Here is a 20759-nt window from a genome sequence, read left to right as displayed (position 1 = left end):
GCCCAGTGCACAAAATTCATGCACAGGGGTTGTGGGGGGAGTGTCTCTCAACCCGGTCTGCAGCCTCTCCAATATGGGACCACTGTGGGATCAAGCCTAAACCGGAAGTTGGACATCCCTCTTGCAATGTGGGACTGCTGGCTCCTAACCATTCACCTGCCTGCCTGTCTGATTGCCCCTAACCACTCTGCCTGCTGGCCTTCTCACACTCAACTGCCCACCCCCTGCCGACCTGATCACCCCAAACTGCCCCTCCACTGGCCTGCTCACCCTAACTGCCCTCCCCTGCCAGCCTGCTTGCCACCAACTGCCCCCCATTCCAGCCTGATCGCCTCAACTGCCACCCTCCTGGACTTCTCACCCCCAACTCCCCTTTCCTGGTGGCATGCTCATGCCCTACTGCCCCGCATTCCAGCCGGATCATACACAACTGCTCCCCTCCTGGCCTGCTTGCTCCCAACTGCCCCTCCCAGCCTGCTCACCCCCAACTGCCCCCCTGCTGGCCTGCTTGCCCACAAATGCCCCCCATTTCCAGCCTGCTCTTCACCAACTGCCCCTCCCTGATGGCCTACTCGCCCCCAACTGACCACTTCTAGACTGCTGCCACCAACTGCCCTCCCCTCCTGGCCTTCCAGCCGGATCATGCTCAACTGCCCCCCTCCCAGCCTGCTCACTCCCAACTGCCCCCCTGCTGGCCTGCTAGCCCCCCAACTATACTCCTGCTGGCCTGATCGCCCCCAACTGACCACTTCTAGACTGCTTGGCACCAATTGCCCTCCCCTGCTGGCCTGCTCGTCCCCAACCTCCTCCCCTCCTGGCCTGCTCACCCCCAAATGCCCCCCTTCTAGCCTGCTCACCCCCAACTGCCCCCCTCCTGGCCTGCTCACCCCCAAGTGTCCCCCCTTTTGGCCTGATTGCTCCCAACTGCCCCCCTCCCAGCCTGCTCACCCCCAACTGCCCCCCCGATGGCCTGCTCACCACCAACCATAAAAATCTTAGAAGAATCCAGAGGCAGCAAAATATCAGATATATGTCATAGCAATATCTTTACCGATACAGCTCCTAAGGCAATGGAAAGTAAGGAGAAAATAAACATATGGGACTACTTCAAAATAAAAAGCTTCTGCACAGCAAAAGAAACAATCAACAAAATAACAAGAAATCACATTGCATGTGAGAACATATTTGCCAATGATATTTCAGATAAGAGTTTAATCTCTAAAATTTACAGGGAACTTATACAACTTAACAAAGGGAAGATAAACAATCCAATTAAAAAATGGGCAAAATAACTAAATAGACACTTTTTGAAAGTAGACATACAAAAGTCCAAGAGACATATAAAAATATGCTGAAAGTCACTAATAATCCGAGAGACGCAAATCAAAATGACAATGAGGTACTATCTCACACCTGACAGAATGGCTATCATCAACAAATCAACAAACAACAAGTGCTGGCAAGGATGTGGAGAAAAAGGAACCCTCTTGTACTGCTGGTGGGAATACAGACTGGTGCAAACAATGTGGAAAACCATGTGGCGTTTCCTCAAAAAATTAAAAATGGAATGCCCATTTGACCCAGTCATCCCACTTCTAGTAATATACCCAAGAAATCAGAAACATCAATCAGAAAGGCTATAGGTACCCCTATGTTCATAGCAGCACAATTTACAATAGGTAAAATTTGGAAACAGCCTAAGTGCCCATAAGCAGATGAGTGGATTAAAAAACTGTGATACCAAAAACTAGAAATACCAATTAGAATGGATATATGCACCCCTATGTTCATAGAGGAACAATTTACAATAGCTAAGATTTGGAAATAGCCTAAGTACCCATCAGCAAATGAGTGGATTAAAAAATTATAGTAAGGCAAAACCGGTTTGGCTCAGTGGATAGAGCGTTGCAGACTGAAAGGTCCCAGGTTCGATTCCGGTCAAGGGCATGTACCTTGGTTGTGGGTACATCCCCAGTGGGGGGTGTGCAAGAGGCAGCTGATCAATGATTCTCTCTCATCGATGTTTCTAGCTCTCTATTCCTCTCTCTTCCTCTCTGTAAAATATCAATGAAATATATATATCTATATCTATATATATATATATATATATATATATATATATATTTATTTTTTTTTTTTAAGACTATGGTACAGCTACACAATGGAATACTATGTTGTGGTAAAAAAAAAAAAAAGAAGAAGAAGAAGAAGAAGAAGAAGAAGAAGAAGAAGTTCTTACCATTTGCAACAGCATGGCTGGAACTAGAGAGCATTATGCTAAGTGAAATAAGCCAGTCAGAGAAAGATAAATATCACATTATCTCACTCCTTTGTGGAATATAATGAAACACATAAACTGATGAACAAAATATGATCCAGAGATAGAAAAACACTGATCAGACTATCAAATCTCAGAGGGAAAGTGGGGGAGGGGAGGGGTAAAGGGGAAAGATCAACCAAATGACTTGTATGCATGCATATAAGCCTAACCAATGGACACAGACAACAGGGGGGGTGAGGGCATGAGTGGGGGGATGGGAGGGGTAATGGGGGAATAAGAACACATATGTAACACCTTAATCAATAAAGAAATTTAAAAAAAAAAAACACCGTCGTACATCTATACAATGGAATACTATGCTGCTTTAAAAAAGAAAAAACTCCTACCATTCACAATGGCACAGATGGGCATGGAGAGCATTATGCTAAGCAAAATAAGACAGTCTGAGAAACATAAATATCACATGATCTCACTCATTTGTAAAATATAATCAACAACATAAACTGATGAACAAAAACAGATCCAGAGATAAAGAAGCATCAAACAATCAAACCTCAGAGGGAAGGTAAGGGAGGTGTGGTGGGGTAAGAGTCAACCAAAGGACTTATATGTATGCATATAAGCATAACCAATGGACACAGACACTAAGGGGGTGAAGGCATGTGCTTGGGGATGGGAGTGGCCAGGAAAAGGGCAATGGGAGAAAAAGAAGACATATGTAATACTTTAAACAATAAACATCCTATCTAATAAAAGAGTAATATGCAAATTAACCATCACTCCACTACACCCACCAGCTATGCCCACCAGCCAATCAGAGCAAGTATGCAAATAAACCCAACCAAAATGGCTGTGGCCAAAGAGAGCAGTAGGGAGGCTTGGGTTTCTCTGGCAATGGAAGAAGCCAAGCTTTCCGCCTGCCCTAGCCGGCCTAAGCTTCCACTCAAGGCTACAAAGTTTCAATTATAGAAGATACATAAATCCCAACAGAAATGGTGGCAGCCACAGAGCTGGAAAGAGTGGGAGGCTAGGGTTGCCCCCGGCAATGGAAGAAGCAAAGCTTTCTGCACACAGTGGCTGGCCCAGGCCTCCACTTAAGGCTACAAAGTTTAAATTATACAAGATACATACCAATAGAAATGGCTGCCAGCCACAAGAGCCAGCAGAAGGTTTGGCCGCTCCAGGCTACAAAGTTTCAATTGTAGAAGGTAAATCAATTCCAGATACCAGGGCCTCTGCTTGGGTCGCCAGGGGGTGTGGTTGGCCTGAAAACCACCACAGGCCCCTCGCCAAGGCCACCCCACACCCCAAGGGAACCCCCACCCTGATCTGGGACACCCTTCAGGGCAAACCAGCTGGCCCCCACCCTTGCACCAGGCCTCTATCCTATCTAATAAAAGAATATGCAGATTGACCATCACTCCAACACACAAAATCAAGATAGCTGCCCCCATCTGGTCAAAGATCCTGCCCCCATGTGGACACAAGATGGCCACCAAGGGAGGGCAGTTGAGAGGGACCAGGCCTGCAAGAGAGGGCAGTTCGAGGTGATCAAGCCTGCAGGGGAAGGCAGTTGGGGGTGACCGGCTGGCAAAGGAGGAAAGTTGAGGGCAAACAGGCTGGCAGGGGAGCAACTAGGCATCAATCAGGCTGGCAGTGAAGTGGTTAGGGGGTGATCAGGCTGGCAGGCAAAAGCGGTTAGGTGCAATCAGGAAGGCAATCAGGTGAGCAGGTGGGAGCCAGCAGTCCTGGATTGTAAGAGGAATGTCCAACTGCCCATTGAGGCCCGATCCCGGTAGGGGTCCAAAATTGGAGAGGGTGCAGGCTGGACTGAGGGACTCCCCTCCCTCCGTGCATGAATTTTGTGCACCAGGCCTCTAGTAAATAAATAAAAAATAAAGATAAAGTGGAAAGAGGATCAAATATATGCTGATGAATAGAAACTATACTTTTGATGATGAGCATGCTATAGTGTATACAGATATCAAATTATAATGTCGTACCTGAAAATTACATAATGTTATTAACCAATGTTAGCTCAATAAGAGAGCCCTATTGAAACCAATATGGCGGCATAAGTAAGCACCTAAACAGCTGCCTCACACAACAATTTTAAAACTACAACTAAAAGACAGAACTGACATCATCCAGAACCACAGGAAAGCTGGCTGAGTGGAAATTCTACAACTAGAAGGAAAGAGAAAAGCTAACGGAGAATCAGAGGAGCTACAAAGGGCTGAGGTACAGAGAGATGTGCACAGAGAGAAAGGGCAGCTGAGTGCCTGGCTAGCTCTCTCTGGCGGGTGGGGGAAGGAAGCTCCCAACTGCACTGAAACCCAGTGCCAACTGCACTAAACCCCAGTTCTGGGCAAAACCCTGTGGACCCAGGCTCATCCAGAGGGAGTCTGGACTGTCAGGTAGAGAGAAAGGCCCTCAGAGACTCGGGGTTGCCATGGCAGGCAAGGGTCTGGAGGCAAACAGAGAAGACTGACTGATAAGGTTGCCACTGGCTTTCCCTAGCAGGAGGGAGTCAGAAGGTCCAGACTGCACTGAACCCCAGTTCTGACTGCACTGAACCCCAGTTCCGGGCAAGCCCCTTGGGACCCATGTTCTTATGGGGGAATCTAGACTGTCAGGCAGAAACTCAGGGGAGCCATGAAAGGCAGAGGTCTGGAGGCAGGCACACAAGAACGTGCAGAGAGGACTGACTGCTGAGTGTGCCACAGGCTTTCTCTAGCTGGAGGGAACCGGAAACTCCCAACTGCTCTGAAATCCAGTTCCAGGTGAGAATCTGGGAATCCAGATTCACTGGTGGAGAAACTGGACTGGCCGGCAGTGGGCAAAACTTGAGGACAGCTTTCTCTCAGAGGTGTTTGCAGCGATTACCAAGGGACACTGAGACCCAGGGGCCTTGTAGGGAAGGGCTGACAGAAGCCAAGACTGTCTGCTCAGCCCTGAGACTCTGCCCCTCCCAGCTGAGCACAGAGGCTTTTTCAATTTTGCAAGACTGGTTCCATAAGGCTGTTTCTAGCACAGAAGTTCTCCCAGAGCAGACACAGCTGATACCCACAACTAATTGGTCTGGAGGTCAATTCCTCCCAGTGATACCAACAACAATCAAGTCTTACCTACAACAAGGCTGTCCACACAGTCCACAAAGGGGTACACCAAGAGTGTCCATCTTAGGTAATTGGGGAGGCTGACCCACTGAGCCATATAGGACACCTAGCACACAAAGCTACCCTACCAACTCAGGGAAGCAGCAAAAATGCAAAGACAAAGAAATAGATCACAAATGAAAGAAATGGAGGAAAACAAATGACTGGATATAGAGTTCAAAACCATGGTTATATGGTTCTCAAGAATTTCCTAGAAAAGGCCTATAAATTTAGCTAGACCCTCGAGGATATGAAAATGGGCCATTCAGAAATTAAACATACACTGATTGAAATAAAAAATATCATATAGAGACCCAACAGCAGACTAGAGGAACGCAAGAATCAAGTCAAAGACGAAATACAAAGAAGCAAAAAACACTCAACCGGAAAAGAAAAAAGAATCCAAAAAGTTGAAGATAATGTAAGAAGCCTCTGGGACAACTTCAAGCATACCAACATCAGAATTATGGGGGTTCCAGAAAAATAGAGAGAACAAGATAACTGAAAACATATTTGAAGAAATAATGACCGCCAAAGCCGGTTTGGCTGAGTGGCAGAGCGTCGGTCTGTGGACTGAAATGTCCCAGGCTCGATTCCGGGCAAGGGCATGTACCTTGGTTGTGGGCACATCCCCAGTAGGGGGTGTGCAGGAGGCAGCTGGTCGATGTTTCTCTCTCATCGATGTTTCTGGCTCTCTATTCCTCTCTCTTCCTCTCTGTAAAAAATCGATAAAATATATTTTAAAAAAAAGAAAAGAAATAATGACCAAAAAGTTCCCTCACCTGGTGAAAGAAATAGACTTACAAGCCCAGGAAGTGCACAGAAAATGGTTGAGCACTGACCTATGAACCAGGAGGTCACGGTTTAATTCTTGGCATATGCCAGGGTTGTGGGTTCAGTCCCCAGTGTAGAGTATGCAGGGGCAGCAGATCAATGATTCTCATCATTGATGTTCCTATCTCTCTGTCTCTCTCCTCTCCTCTCTGAAATCAATAAAAATATATTTTAAAATAAAATAAAATAAAATCCCAATCAGAAAAAAAAAGGAATCCAAAGAGGATCACACCAAGACACATCATAATTAAAATGCCAAGGGCAAAAGACAAAGAGAATCTTACAAGCAGCAAGAGAAAAGCAGTTAGTTACCTATAAGGAAGCACCCATACGATTATCAGCTGATTTCTCAACAGAAATTATGCAGGCCAGATGGGAGTGGCAAGAAATATTCAAAGTGATGAATAGCAAGAACCTACAACCAAGCTTACTCTACATAGCAAAGTTATCATTCAGAATTGAAGGGCAGATAAAGAGCTTCACAGATAAGAAGAAGCTAAAGAAGTTCATCACCACCAAACCAGTATTATATGAAATGCTGAAAGGTATTCTTTAAGAAGAGGAAGAAGAAGAAAAAAGATAAAAATTATAATCAACAAATACATATATATCAACAAGTGAATCTAAAAATCAAGTGAATTAAAAATCTGAGGAACAGAATAAACTGGTGAGTACAATAGAATCAGGGGCAAAGAAAGGGAGTGGATTGATAATTATCAGGAGGAAAGAGGTGTGATGGTGCAGGAATAGACTGGATTAAAATCGTACACCTATGAATGAGGACAATGGGGGGGGAGGTAAGGGCAGAGGGTGGGGTGGAAATTGGGTGGAAGGGAGCTATGGGGGGGGGAGGAGAAACAATTGTAATAACCTGAGCAATAAAGATTTATTAAATTTAAAAAATAAAAATATGAGGAACAGAATAAACTGGTGAATATAATAGAATCAGGGCTTAGAAAGGGAGTGGACTGATAATTCTCAGGGGGAAAAGGTTATGGGGGGGTGTAGGAAGAGACTAGACAAAAATCGTACACCTATGGTTGAGGACAATGCGGGGGAGGTAAGGACAGAGGGTGAGGTGGGAACTGGGTGGAGGGGAGCTATGGGAGGGAAAAGGAGAAACAGTTGTAATGATCTTAACAATAAAGATTTATTAAATTAAAAAAAAGAGCCCTAGCTGGTTTGGTCAGTGGATAGAATGTCAGCATGCAGACTGAAGGGTCCCAGGTTCGATTCCAGCCAAGGGCACATGCCTGGATTGCGGGCTCAATCCCCAGTAGGGGCATGCAGAAGGCAGCCCATCAATGATTCTCTCTCATCGTTGATGTTTCTATCTCTCTATCCCCCTTCCTTCCTCTCTGAAATCAATAAAGAAATATATTTTAAATAAATAAATAAATAAATAAATAAATAAATAAATATAAAAGAAACATATTTCTCTTTTAAAAAGTTTCATTCAGAAGAAACCTGATCCTTGAATGGGATGACTTTACATTTCTATTTAAATTTGTGTTAAATTTTGTTTAAATGAATTATAATATGCTATACTTTTATTTGCTTTGATTTCAAGCTGGAAATATGATATAAAATAAAAGTACATTTTTATATTAAAAATAATACTTAATCACAATAATGAATATAAACCACTGAAAAACAGGAGTTCATAAGTCCATATCAATAATAAATAAACAGGGAAGAAGGGAAGGCTCATGCTTGTAGTAGAATATCCAGATCAGTCTAATAAATGGGGAGTGAATACTAGAGTTGGAAAATCATCATAAGGATTGATTTAGGGGGAAAAATCATCAATGGATGCTAAATCTAAGGGACATTTTTTATGAAGAGCATGTTATTTGCAGGCTCTTAAGAGTGTGTCCCACAGATTGCCTATTTGTTGCAAGAGGAGAAAAAGAAACAATAAAATTATACATTGGAGAAACCAGGCTTAACTCAGTGATCAAATTTAACATTACCAATGAGGGACAGATAGGCATCGTGTATCTCCAGATGTGATAGCCTAAGAAGGACAGAACATCACCTACACAGTACTCTAGCCAAGAATGTATAACATCGATCTAATCACATGGAAACATCGGATAAACATAAAATGAGGAATGTTCTATTTTTAAAAGGGGAAGTTGGGTGGGACTGTATTCTTCAAAAAGGGTACTGTCATAAAAAATAAAACAAAGAAATGCTATGGGAATGTTCCAAAGTAAAAGAAGCTAGAGAAATTACAAGCAAATGACCTTAAACTGAATCCTTTACTGGAAGAGGAAAAATGTTTATAGTGTTGATCTTATAAAGTTAACTGGAAAAGTTAGAATATGGACAACAGTTTACAATATATCATAAAAATATTATATTGATGTAATTTTACAAAGTTGTTATCTCTACTGTGGTTTCTCCAAGAAAATATACACTAAAGTACTTGGGAATAAAGGACCATGATGGGTGTAAGCAAATGCGATAAAACATTAACATAATACATGACTTTAGGTAAAGACTTTGTGTGTATTCTTTGTACTGTTTTTTTGTTGTTGTTTTTTTTTTTTGCAAATTTGTATATTTGAAATTATTTCTAAATAAATTATTTTTGAAAGTGATACCTTTGTATCATGAGATCATAATAAGCAACTACAACCCAATAGGGAATTCTTTCTAAGGCACTCAAGTCATCCCACTCTGCTCTTCAAAGAGCTTGGCACAGTTTTCATTTTAACTTTACTTGAAGATTTATTAACTCCTAATATATGCAATTGAGATTCAGAATTGAAAAAAAAAATAAGTACTATAATACATTCTTTGAAGGAAAGAGGTGGAGACCCTAACCCCCAAGGTGAAACTCTGTACCTGCCAAATGTAAAGGTTCAAAGCACAAATATTTTCAAATCTAAGCTCAGGGAGACCTTTAACTGTTCTTCCCCACAATTCTTTCATAAGGGCATGGGAAAATAGAGTTGAAAATCCTACTGACACAAAATCATTTAGGTAAACGTGGATATGGACCTATCTCCTTGTCTACGGGCTTAAGGTCAGCTCTTACATATCAGAATCCTTCCCATGCCAGAATGACAAAGGAGAGGGGGGAAAAACCCTCACAGCAGATTAACTAATCAAAATAGGTCAAAACTTTTGGCAGGCTAGGACTTCACTATTGTGAATATTAAGGAGAAAACAGATATAGATATAGGGAGCCCTATTAATGCTGATAGAAAGCAAAAAATAATCATATAAGGAACCCCAAAATTATGGAAAAGGGAGCCCTAAACCCTCAAATAGATGAGCTCAGACACCTGCAAGTGCCCAACCCTCAGAATGGCTTAAGTTCATTGTAATAATGGAAGGTTCTCTGGAAAGCACTGGTGACCAAAGTGAATCCTCAGAACTTGAATGCAAAGTTAAAATGGGCTTCTGGGAATTTGTAAAGCTAGATAGAGGCAACGATGCTGCTCAGGGATGCCTTTCTAATCCCATCCCCACCCTGAATGAGGATGTGGCCTAGCAGATGTTGAATTCAGTCAGAGTATCAAGAGAGTCCTGGATATCTGCATGTACTTACTATTAGTTTATTTGTGTTTTTTCTTTATAAATAGCCATATAAACTTAATGAGAAAGGACTGAGACATAGCAAGTTTCTCACATATTGTGAGACGTTTCCCATCACAGACTCTGCAGGCCAAGGGAAGCTACACCAACATGGGCTGCACCTGCTCCTGATGTGTGTGACTTAATTCAGCCAAGTTTCTAGATCCATGGTTAAATAACTCAGGAAACAAACCTAACCCCACAGATCTACCCTGTTTCCCCGAAAATAAGACAGTGTCTTATATTAATTTTTGCTCCCAAAGATGCACTAGGTCTTATTTTCAAGGGATGTCTTATTTTTCCATGAAGAAGAATACGGTACACATTTATTGTTAAATGAAAATAAAGGAAATTTATTACCTGTATACGGTACGGTAGTACGGTAGTTGTCAACACAAACCAGACAAACTGTGAATCCTACAGTATCAAGAATTTACTCATTTATTCAAGGACAATCATGTCATCATCTTCTGGAACATCATCAGAACAATCCAATTCCTGAATTTCCTGGTGAATTTCTTGTGACTCCATTTCTTTCAGAACCAGTGGACCAAATCTCTCATGTTTAGCCTAGGGAGGTGGGGGTGGGGGGGCTTATTTTCGGGGGATGCCTTATATTTCACTCAGAAGGAAACCTGTAAGTAGGTCTTATTTTCGGAGGATGTCTTATTTTCGGGGAAACACAGTATATGGAAGGGGTCTCTTTCAACGTTTATATAGTAAATCTGAAATTAGGCAGAAAGCTATAACCTAATCATATATGTTGTCATCTCTATGGGGAAGAGACTATATTAGCACAAAGATGGTCACATAGCATCTAAAGAGCAGAGATCCAAAGGGGTGAACTTTATCAATGCTCATTCAATCCTGACCAAGAGGATAAATATTATCTGGTAGAGACAAGTATTCAGGTAGCCACGGAAGAGCACTTTATTATAAATGGCAGGAACAGTTCACCAGGTTCTCTGTATCATAGCTGAAACAGACTTCAAAACAAACATTGGACAAGTCCTCATTTGTAAAGTGGAGATAATGATAGCATCTACCTCAAAGGCTTATATGAGGATCAAGTTGATACAGAAAAAGTGCTTAGAATAGTGTCTGGCAGATGGTAAGCACTCAGTAGGCATCAGTCACTATTATCTAAGGCCAAAGATTACCTTTAGCCCAATTCTATAATCAATTAATAACATTCCATTTATTCTGGGTTTTTGCTGCTACTTACATAATACCAGAAGGGAGTAACTTGGAAGTGAACTCAAGAATTCTAGTTAATGCCGAAACCGGTTTGGCTCAGTGAATAGAGCGTCAGTCTGTGGACTGAAAGGTCCCAGGTTCAATTCTGGTCAAAGGCATGGCTGTGGGTGTGTAGGAGGTGTGTAGGAGGTAGGGGGTATGTGAGGTAGGGGGTGTGTAGGAGGCAGCTGGTCGATGTTTCTCTCTCATTGACATTTCTAGCTCTTTATCCCTCTCCCTTCCTCTCTGGAAAATCAATAAAATATAAAAAAAAGAATTCTAGTCAAAATTGAGTTCCAAGAGCTCCATACTTGAAGATCAGATATGGAGCTGTGGTGCCCAATGATTCTATACATCAGGGAGCTTTTTTTTATTGTCACTATGACTGGGATGCTACTGGAACTTAAAGCCTGGGGTTCAGGGATGTTGCCTGAGGTCATTCCTATACAACAACAACAAAAATGTCCTGCCCCAAATGCCCATAGTGCTTAAGTTGATAAACATTGCCCTAGACCAGGGGTCTTCAAACTACGGCCCGCGGGCCACATGCAGCCCCTAGGGGAGTCTGATCCTTCCCGCCAGGTTTTTTGGGCAGTGAGCGCAGCCAAGGTGTTACAGTAGGAATTAGTAGTTCATATAGTCCGGCCCTCCAGCTCTCTGAGGGACCGTGATCTGGCCCCCACTTTAAAAAGTTTGAGGACCCCTGCCCTAGACCAGTGATCGGCAAACTCATTAGTTAACAGAGCGGCAAACTGCGGCTTGTGCTGAGGCAACCTGTTGACCAACTTATGGGCTTTATATAAATGTAAGATGCCACAGTTCTCATATTTATCTCCGATTTCTTATCTAATAATCACTCTACTACTTCAAGAGAACTCCACCAATTAATCCAGATGCATGTGCCAGTAGAGGAGCCCCTCCAGTTTCAAAATTGGGTCATTGATTCGAAATAAAATCAGCTCTCTACATTCCAGAAAGGGTCAGAGTCTGGTAAACTGGAAAGGTCCCTCAAGGAAGAAGTTGTCTAAACCTTATGCAACATCACAGCAGAGGATTGGACTAGCATACTCACATTGGTGAGATCGTCGAAAGCTGATCTCATTTTGAGCAGTCCCTGAGGTGAAGATGGAGATATTACTGCTTGGTACTCTTCCTCACTCTAAAAAAGTAAAAAAGGTAAATGAGTATACCCAACTGTGAACAGTCTTTTTCAGGGTCATCTCTGGAGCTCAGAAAGAAACTCCAGAATCTCCAAGCAACTGCAGATGCATAATATAAACCCCAATAAACTACAACACAAGGACATTTTGACATTTACTGCTGCTTAGAGAATCATTGAAAAAGGTAATCATTGATGATAGGGGCAAGGCTGTGATGAAATAAGATGACCATCATTGTTACTCTTAGAGTTAGGTGGATGAATGGATAACAAAAGAAGACCCTCACATATGCTGTCTACAAGATATTCACTTCAATCCTGGCCAGTGTTGGTCAGTGATTATAGAGTGTCAGTCCATGCATCAAAGGGTCCCATATTCAATTCCTGATCAAGGGCATGTACCTGAGTTGCAGGTTCAATCCTGGCCCAAGTTGCATTTGGAAAAATAACTACCACAAAAGAAAACTTACAATGGCAAAATCTAATCAGAAAATCCAATATAGACAAAAACTGATACATGTAGCAAATATTTCTTGCCAATTTATACAGGGAAAAATATTTGTCCCCTACATGAAAATCATTTTATTAAAGTGAAAATGATTAGAAAATGTATATCTGTACTGAAAGGAAAGAAATCAAGGAAAATAAACTGACCTAATGATGCTTGTTTTAGAAAATACTCTCTTAATGACAATTCATTAGTATTAGTAAAATTCTTATTAAAGTATGTATGATGGCCCTAGCTGGTTTGGCTCACTGCCCTAGCTGGTTTGGCTCACTGGATAGAGCATTGGCCTGCGGACTGAAGGGTCCCAGGTTCGATTCCAGTCAAGGGCATGTACCCTGGTTGCAGACACATCCCCAGTAGGAGATGTGCAGGAGGCAGCTGATCGATGCTTCTCTCTCATCAATGTTTCTAACTCTCTATCCCTCTCTCTTCCTCTCTGTAAAAGATCAATAAAATATATTTTTAAAAATAAAATATGTATGATGATAAATGAACACAAAACAACTCAGGACTGGAATGACTACCCTCAAGATCAAAACAGCAGAATCAAAATGGACCCATTCTTCTAATTAAATAGCTATAAAAAGCATGGTAATATATTTGTTGTATTATCTTCATAATCTCCCCAGGATTTACCAAGCAACCTCCTGGAAAGATGCTTTGAGCATCTTAGGCAAAGTAGGAATATGGATATGATCATTAACAAGAAGTGGCTGAAACTAGTTTGGCTCTGTGGATAGAGCGTCGGCCTGCGGAATGAAAGGTCCCGGGTTCGATTCCAGTCAAGGGCATGTACCTTGGTTGCGGGCACATCCCCAGTAGTGGGTGCACAAGAGGCAGCTGATCGATGATTCTCTCTCATCGATGTTTCTAACTATCCCTCTCTCTTCCTCTCTGTATATATATATAAAAAGAAATTGGATACCAAGCCTACCTAATTAAAAAAAAGAGAGAGAGAGAGAGATGAATATTGTTTGCTTTGGAAGATTGTGGAGGGTGGCCTGCATTTCAGCCATGCATTTATTGGAAAGAAAAGTTCATATTTTCTCCCCAAGTTCTAATTTGCTGATCTCCTCCAACCACAGGGGCTCTTATTCCTTGCCCTCCTTCTTAAATAAAACCACACATAATTGGCAAGATTTAGGGGTGAGGATAGGGACTAAGCCAACATAGGAAGAGGCTGCTTGAGACACAGGAGAGACAGCTTGCTCTGACCTTTTCAGATTCGTCATCATCACGGGGCACAGTTTTGTTGGACTGCAACTTCTTAGTCTCATGTTTGTCGCTTCCAAGTGGTGGTGTCATCTCTTACAGATTCAGCAGGGTTTATCCAAGGCAGGGCTGCAATCAGAAAGGGTCTCTTTAAAATACTATTCACCAGAAACATCATAGAATTATCTGGAGACTTTTGAGGAAACCCAGTCTCTCTAAAGCAGGGGTCTTCAAACTACGGCCCGCGGGCCACATGCGGCCCGCAGAGGAGTCTGATCCGGCCCGCCAGGTTTTTTGGGCAGTGAGCGCAGCCGAGGTGTTACAGTAGGAATTAGTAGTTCATATAGTCCGGCCCTCCAGCTCTCTGAGGGACCGTGATCTGGCCCCCACTTTAAAAAGTTTGAGGACCCCTGCTCTAAAGCATCCCTAGGAGGAAACAGACTTTGAGTTAGGCAGATCTTGGTTCTAGCACTGTTAACCTTGGGTAAGTGACTGAAACTCCCTGGGATCCAGATATCTCATCTATAAAATGGAGATAAGTATACCTACTTTGGCAGGACACTGTTCAAATTAAATTAGATACCCTATGTAAAAAGCCCAGCATAATGCCCGCCATCCTCTGTGGGTACTGAAATTATGGCCTAGCTCCACGTTTAGATCTGGGAACACTGGGAACAACTTATGTCATTTACATTGAAGGCAATAAAAAAATGTGACAGGTTATAGAGTATGGAGGCTAGTTAGTAAGTATATTTCCAGTGAGACATGATCTCACTCATCTAGAGGAAATGGTGAACAACATAGACTGATGAACAAGAACAGACCCAGAGATAAGGAGCCATGGGTCAGACTGTTGGACCTCAGAGGGAGGGTGGAGATAAAAGGGAGAGATCAACCAAAGGACTTAGGTGCACACATATGAGCCTAACCAGTGGTCAAGGACAATGGGGGGGGGGGGTGTAATGTAATAGGGAGTTGAGGACAAATATGTGATACCTTAATCAATAAAGAAATTTTAAAAAAAAAAAAAAGGCATGGGATCCTGGCCATGGAAATTATGTTACAAAGACAACACACGAATACACTGCACACACACACACATATGCACAATAGGCCAGAGAGTACTCAAAGGTTGCATTCAAGCAGAAGAAATTATAATACAGTCCTAGACACCTGATAGGAACATTTTTTTTAAATGAGCTACTAGCAGAAGAAAGTAACATATTGGAAAATCAGCCAAAACCGGTTTGGCTCAGTGGATAGCGCATTGGTCTGTGAACTGAAAGGTCCCGGATTCGATTCCGGTCAAGGGCATGTACATTAGTTGCGGGCACATCCCCAGTGGGGGGTGTGCAAGAGGTAGCTGGTCGATGTCTCTCATCGACGTTTCTAGCTCTCTATCCCTCTTCCTTCCTCTCTGTAGAAAAATCAATAAAAATATATTTTAAAAAAACATATTGGAAAATCATTTGACATAACAATTTAACAGTCATTATAACTCTTGGAAGAATCCTACCTTCACCTCATCTCAGTATGGAACCCCATTCTATATTTCTTTTTAAATTTTTTCTATTGTTGAAAGCATTACATAGGCCTTCCATTTCCCTCCATTAACCCCTTCCAGACTGTTCCCATCCCCCTTCCTCCCCACAGGCCATTCTCTATTTCTTAAGGTTCTTGTAGTTTGTGAGTCCTCAACTTATGTGTCTTACAAGCAAATACATTATTAGGGGGAATTAATTTTTGGATACACAAGAGACCCTTCCCACTCAGATATAACTGACCTTTCAACCCCACTCATATTCAATTTCCAAGTTCAACTGCATTTGACAAACAACAGGCTTCCCTAAGAAAGACACTAAAGGGAATATAACCACGTTCCCACTACATACCAGATACTTCAGTCAATAGAGTTACAAACACAAATAAAACACAGATCTTATCCTAGAAGTATTCACATGCATAGCTCTAACAGTAACATAAAAATGTGACAAATGGGAGAGCAGTGGGGTGGGGGTGAAGGGGTTGAAAGAGGCTAGGAGGGAGATGTGTCCTGACTCTGCCACCTTTTCCACCTCCTGCAGCCAACTCCCCTCCCTGTGGCTGCCAGGGCACACTTCCGGGTCTCTGGCACCCATCAAAGTCAATGGATTCTGACCCCTGACCCCTCTAGACCAATGGACAGCCAGTCCCCACACTCTAAAATAACCGGCTCTCCCCTTACCTAGTAGTACAGAGCCCCGTGTGGTTGACCCCTGCAATAGGCCTAAGCTGGGATGCAGCACTATGCAGCAGCAGCCTATCCATCGGCCTATGCCCCAGTGTTTCCCCGAAAATAAGACATCCTCCAAAAATAAGACCTACTTACAGGTTTCCTTCTGAGTAAAATATAAGGCATCCCCCGAAAATAAGGCCCCCCTAGGCTAAACATGAGAGATTTGGTCCACTGGTTCTGAAAGAAATGGAGTCACAAGAAATTCACCAGGAAATCCAGGAATTGGATTGTTCTGATGATGTTCCAGAAGATGATGACATGATTGTCATTGAATAAATGAGTAAATTCTTGATACTGTAGGATTCACAGTTTGTCTGGTTTGTGTTGACAACTACCGTACTACCGTACCGTATACAGGTAATAAATTTCCTTTATTTTCATTTAACAATAAATGTGTACCGTATTCTTCTTCATGGAAAAATAAGACATCCCCTGAAAATAAGACCTAGCGCATCTTTGGGAGCAAACATTAATATAAGACACTGTCTTATTTTCGGGGAAACGGGGTAACTTTTCTCCAGGTTGAGTTCAAATACATATAAAGAATGTGCTGGAGCCAAAACCGGTTTGGCTCAGTGGAGAAACCAGTTTGGCTCAGTGGATAGAGCGTCGGCCTGCGGACTGAAAGGTCCTGGGTTCGATTCCAGTCAAGGGCATGTACCTTGGTTGTGGGCACATCCCCAGTAGGGGTTGTGCAAGAGGCAGCTGATCGATGTTTCTAACTATCTCTCTCTTCCTCTAAAACCTCAATAAAATATATATTTTTTGAAAAAGACAGTATACAGGAAACAGTGGCAAGTTCATTTTATATATAAAGGCGGGTTACAGACAGCAAGACGTTGGGGAGAGTAATGGGCATGGTGTCTGTCAGTGAAAGCAGCACTGGGCGGGATAGTATGCCTAGGGTCTAGTTCTAACACTGCAGGTAGCTGGCTAGGTGACAATAGGCAAGTCCCTTTTCCCTCTATAGGCTTCATTTCTCCACCTAATAAAACGAGGCAACGGGACCAAAGCCTCCATCTTATTCCAACAGTGGTAAATGGACCAGCATCATTAATAACATGTGGGAACTTTTAGCAATTTAAAATCTCAGGCCCCACACTAGGCCTTACTAAACAGGCACAGGCAAATTAACAATATTCCCCGGTGATTCGTATGCACTTTATTTTGTTTTAATTTCTTTATTGATTAAGGTATTACATATGTATCCTCATCCCCCCATTAAACCCCAACCCCCCCCCCACTCATGCCCTCACCCCCATGTTGTCTGTGTCCACTGATTAGACTTATATACATGCATGTAAGTCCTTTGGCTGATCTCTCCCCCTGACCCCCAATCATCCCTACCTTCCCTCTGAGGTTTGACAGTCTGATGGATGCTTCTCTGTCTCTGGCACTTTAAAGCTTAAGAAGCACGGTTCTAAGGCACCTTTGACATCTGGCCTTCCAGGAATCTAATCACATAGCAGAGCAGTGGGCATGCCAGAGTTGAAGGGTTGGAGGCAGAGATAGAAGAATGGAGATGTTAGAAGTTTAACAAGGGGGAAAGGACACATTTCCATTAACCTTTAGTTCAAAACACACATCCCTCAAATAGCATTCTCTGACTTAAATGACTCATCTTGTGGCCGAAATTGATCCTGCATACTTTCACTTGTGAAAAGCCCTTTTGTAAATGTACTCTGATTCAGGCATGTGTACTGGATGCTCCACCTAAATGATGGGACCTAGTCCCATTTACTTCGTCATTTCAACCTCTAATACACACTCCGTGTCCAACCTCGTATGGGGCTCACTTCGCAGACTGCTGACTGGCAGGAGAACAAATGAAAGGTTTTCTGACAGGGACACCGTGCACCCTGGCAAGAGAAGACAGCGTGTAACAAGGGGCACTCCATGGCCAATACCGGACATCAGAACAGGCAGTACAAAACCAAAGGCTCCTACCTCACATAGAAATTGGGGCATAACAGGAAAGACATGGACACACTCCTAGACCAGGAGCAGCCTCGATAAATGAATGGAGCACCAAGTCCTAGAGACCGAGACCGGTGTGGATCTCAGCCGGGCCTGCGTTTCCCCCCAATCCATCTGCCAGCAGTGAGTTTTTAAAATTATAGTCCTAGAGAAACTGCAGTGGTGATTGGCCAACAAGGACCAATCTGCGTGCGGAGTTGTGACGTGTGCTCACCCAGCAAGGAGGGACAGGGATGGGGGAGTAATTGAACTCCTCGTCAAATTGGCTACCTTGTGGCTTGGTTCCCTGCCAGGGGTCTTCAAACTGCGGCCCGCGGGCCACATGCGGCCCACAGAGGAGTCTGATCCGGCCCGCCAGGTTTTTTGGGCAGTGAGCGCAGCCGAGGTGTTACAGTAGGAATTAGTAGTTCATATAGTCCGGCCCTCCAGCTCTCTGAGGGACCGTGATCTGGCCTCCACTTTAAAAAGTTTGAGGACCCCTGCGCCTGTACAATTGGTAGGAATAGCTGGTTTGACAGCAGGAGTACTGCTTCTCTTTAAAGAGGCTTTCCCTTTAAATAGCCCTGCTGGAGGAAGGGGAGAGCTGCTGTACAATTTAGGTTCAGACCGGTTAAGAACTCTTTGTAGAATCAAACATTAACTCCTGCTGGCTTCACAAGTCGCCTTGTGATGTGAAGCAGGGTAGAAATTATTGCCCCTATTTTCTGGGTAAGTCCTCAAAGTGCAGGGAGCTACTAATTCAGCGCCATAAGTGCCAAAACAAGGTGAAAATACAACTTCTAAAGATTTCAGAGGCTTATATAAGCCTAACCAACGGACACAGACAACAGGGAGGTGAGGGCATAAGTGGGGGGACGGAGGAGGCAATGGGGAAATAAGGCCACATATGTAACACCTTAATCAATAAAGACATTTTTTAAAAAGATTTCAGAGAACACATGTTGTTCAGCATGAATATTGCCAACCCAGTCACTGCTGTCATACACCAGCATCACCAATAGTGATTACTGAGTGTCTTAGGTGTGTGTGTCACTGTTAGGGTCTATACAGAGAGTTAGACAAACACTTCTTCCTTTGAACCTAACATACCTTTATGATGGGTCAATTCAGGAAATATTACATTAATATTATATGTATATTATCTGTATTATAAATAAATATAATATTAAGTATTAAGTCAATAAATAAAACAGACATAAAAATGCATTTAGGATGGAGAGTGATTATATGAAGGGGGGAGGGCATCACCAAATTCCCTTTTTTTAAATTTCTTTATTGATTAAGGTATCACATATTTGTCCTCATCCCCCCCATTCCCATCCCAAACCCCTCCCCACGCATGCCCCCATGCCAAATTCTCTTTAGAGAAATACTTGGCAAAATGGACTTTTGTTTCCTATGGAAACGTTTTCCAAGCAGCTGCGACCTCCTAGTGGCCACATGAACTCATTACCCCCATTTACCATCTAACTCTGAGAGCAACAGGCACAGAAGGGCTAAGCCTGACTGACATCTCCATCCCTGCGCAGGGCAACTACCTGACAAAGCAGAAGACTAGGCCAGTCTTCATCCCATTTTACTTTATTTCTTTTTTTTCATCCCATTTTAATGCCCCTAAAGCTGGGGGTGGGGGATCCTTAAGTGTGTGTATAGAGGGGGAGGTTGGCTATCAGCGCTGGGGGGGGGGGGGGACCTGAAGATGTTCATGCTCCCAGACCCCCCCCCTTCCTCTCCTCCGTAGTCTTTGTTTAAAACATTTATTCACGAATAAAGATCCTATCTGGAGGAAAGGAGGGAAACTATCACCAATTAATACTCTCTTTAAGTACTTTTCTGTCAGATGTTCGCGATAAATGTCAGATGTTTTGTCGGACAGGAAAAAATATTCCGATTAACAGCTTATTTTCCTCAGTCATAGCTCCAGCTCTGACATCAAATATTTATATGTGTAAGGCAAAAGAACCTTTAACGACCTATAAGTGGGATTGGACCTAAAACTACGCATGGGAAAGGAGTTTCCCGCCAGTCAGAAACAGAAACCAAACCAAAATGGACGAGGGGCAGAGGGAGAGGGGACTAACGGCCTCAGAATTATCGCCTTACAGATTTAACGCCTCAGAATTACCGCCTTAGAATTACCACCTCAGACCAACCAACCGCCTCAGACCAACCAACCGCCTCAGACCAACCGTCTCAGACCAACCGCTTCACATCAACCGCCTCAGACCAATGGCTTCAGACTAACGGCTACCAACCGCCCCTCACTAACAGCCTCCAGCAAGCATGCGCACAGAGGAGGCGCGCCGACTGTACCATTCTAGCCAGCAGGGGGGGATAACGGATTGACCCTTTTTAGTCAGAATTGAAACCGCTAGATGGGGCCAAAAGATCATACTAGGTACCCTTTATACATATTTTCCCCTCAATAAATTTCTTTTTTGCATCTTAGAACCCTAGAAAAAAAGAAACGTATGCTAATCCCTGAAACGTACACACACATAACACCCCCCGCCAGGATGATGGAAGTGGCT

At 43.1% G+C, this 20759-nt stretch overlaps 1 protein-coding gene across 2 annotated transcripts in view; it reads right to left on the bottom strand.

The window, feature by feature from the left end:
• Positions 1–20501, bottom strand: part of CCNB3 (cyclin B3) — a 48355-nt gene extending 27854 nt beyond the window's left edge. For both annotated transcript variants that reach the window (XM_084870958.1, XM_084870959.1), the window contains exons 1-3: positions 20418–20501; positions 13980–14105; positions 12170–12256 (exon numbers count right to left, since the gene is read on the bottom strand). In XM_084870958.1, coding sequence (XP_084727084.1) covers positions 12170–12256; positions 13980–14069 — 177 coding nt within the window. In that variant the 5' untranslated portion in view covers positions 14070–14105; positions 20418–20501. The remainder of the gene's footprint in view (positions 1–12169; positions 12257–13979; positions 14106–20417) is intronic.
• Between the last annotated feature and the right edge of the window lie 258 nt (positions 20502–20759).

Source organism: Pipistrellus hanaki (assembly GCF_964339955.1).
Source record: "Pipistrellus hanaki genome assembly, chromosome: X".
Lineage (NCBI taxonomy): Eukaryota > Metazoa > Chordata > Mammalia > Chiroptera > Vespertilionidae > Pipistrellus > Pipistrellus hanaki.
This window is presented reverse-complemented; position numbering and strand designations above follow the sequence as displayed.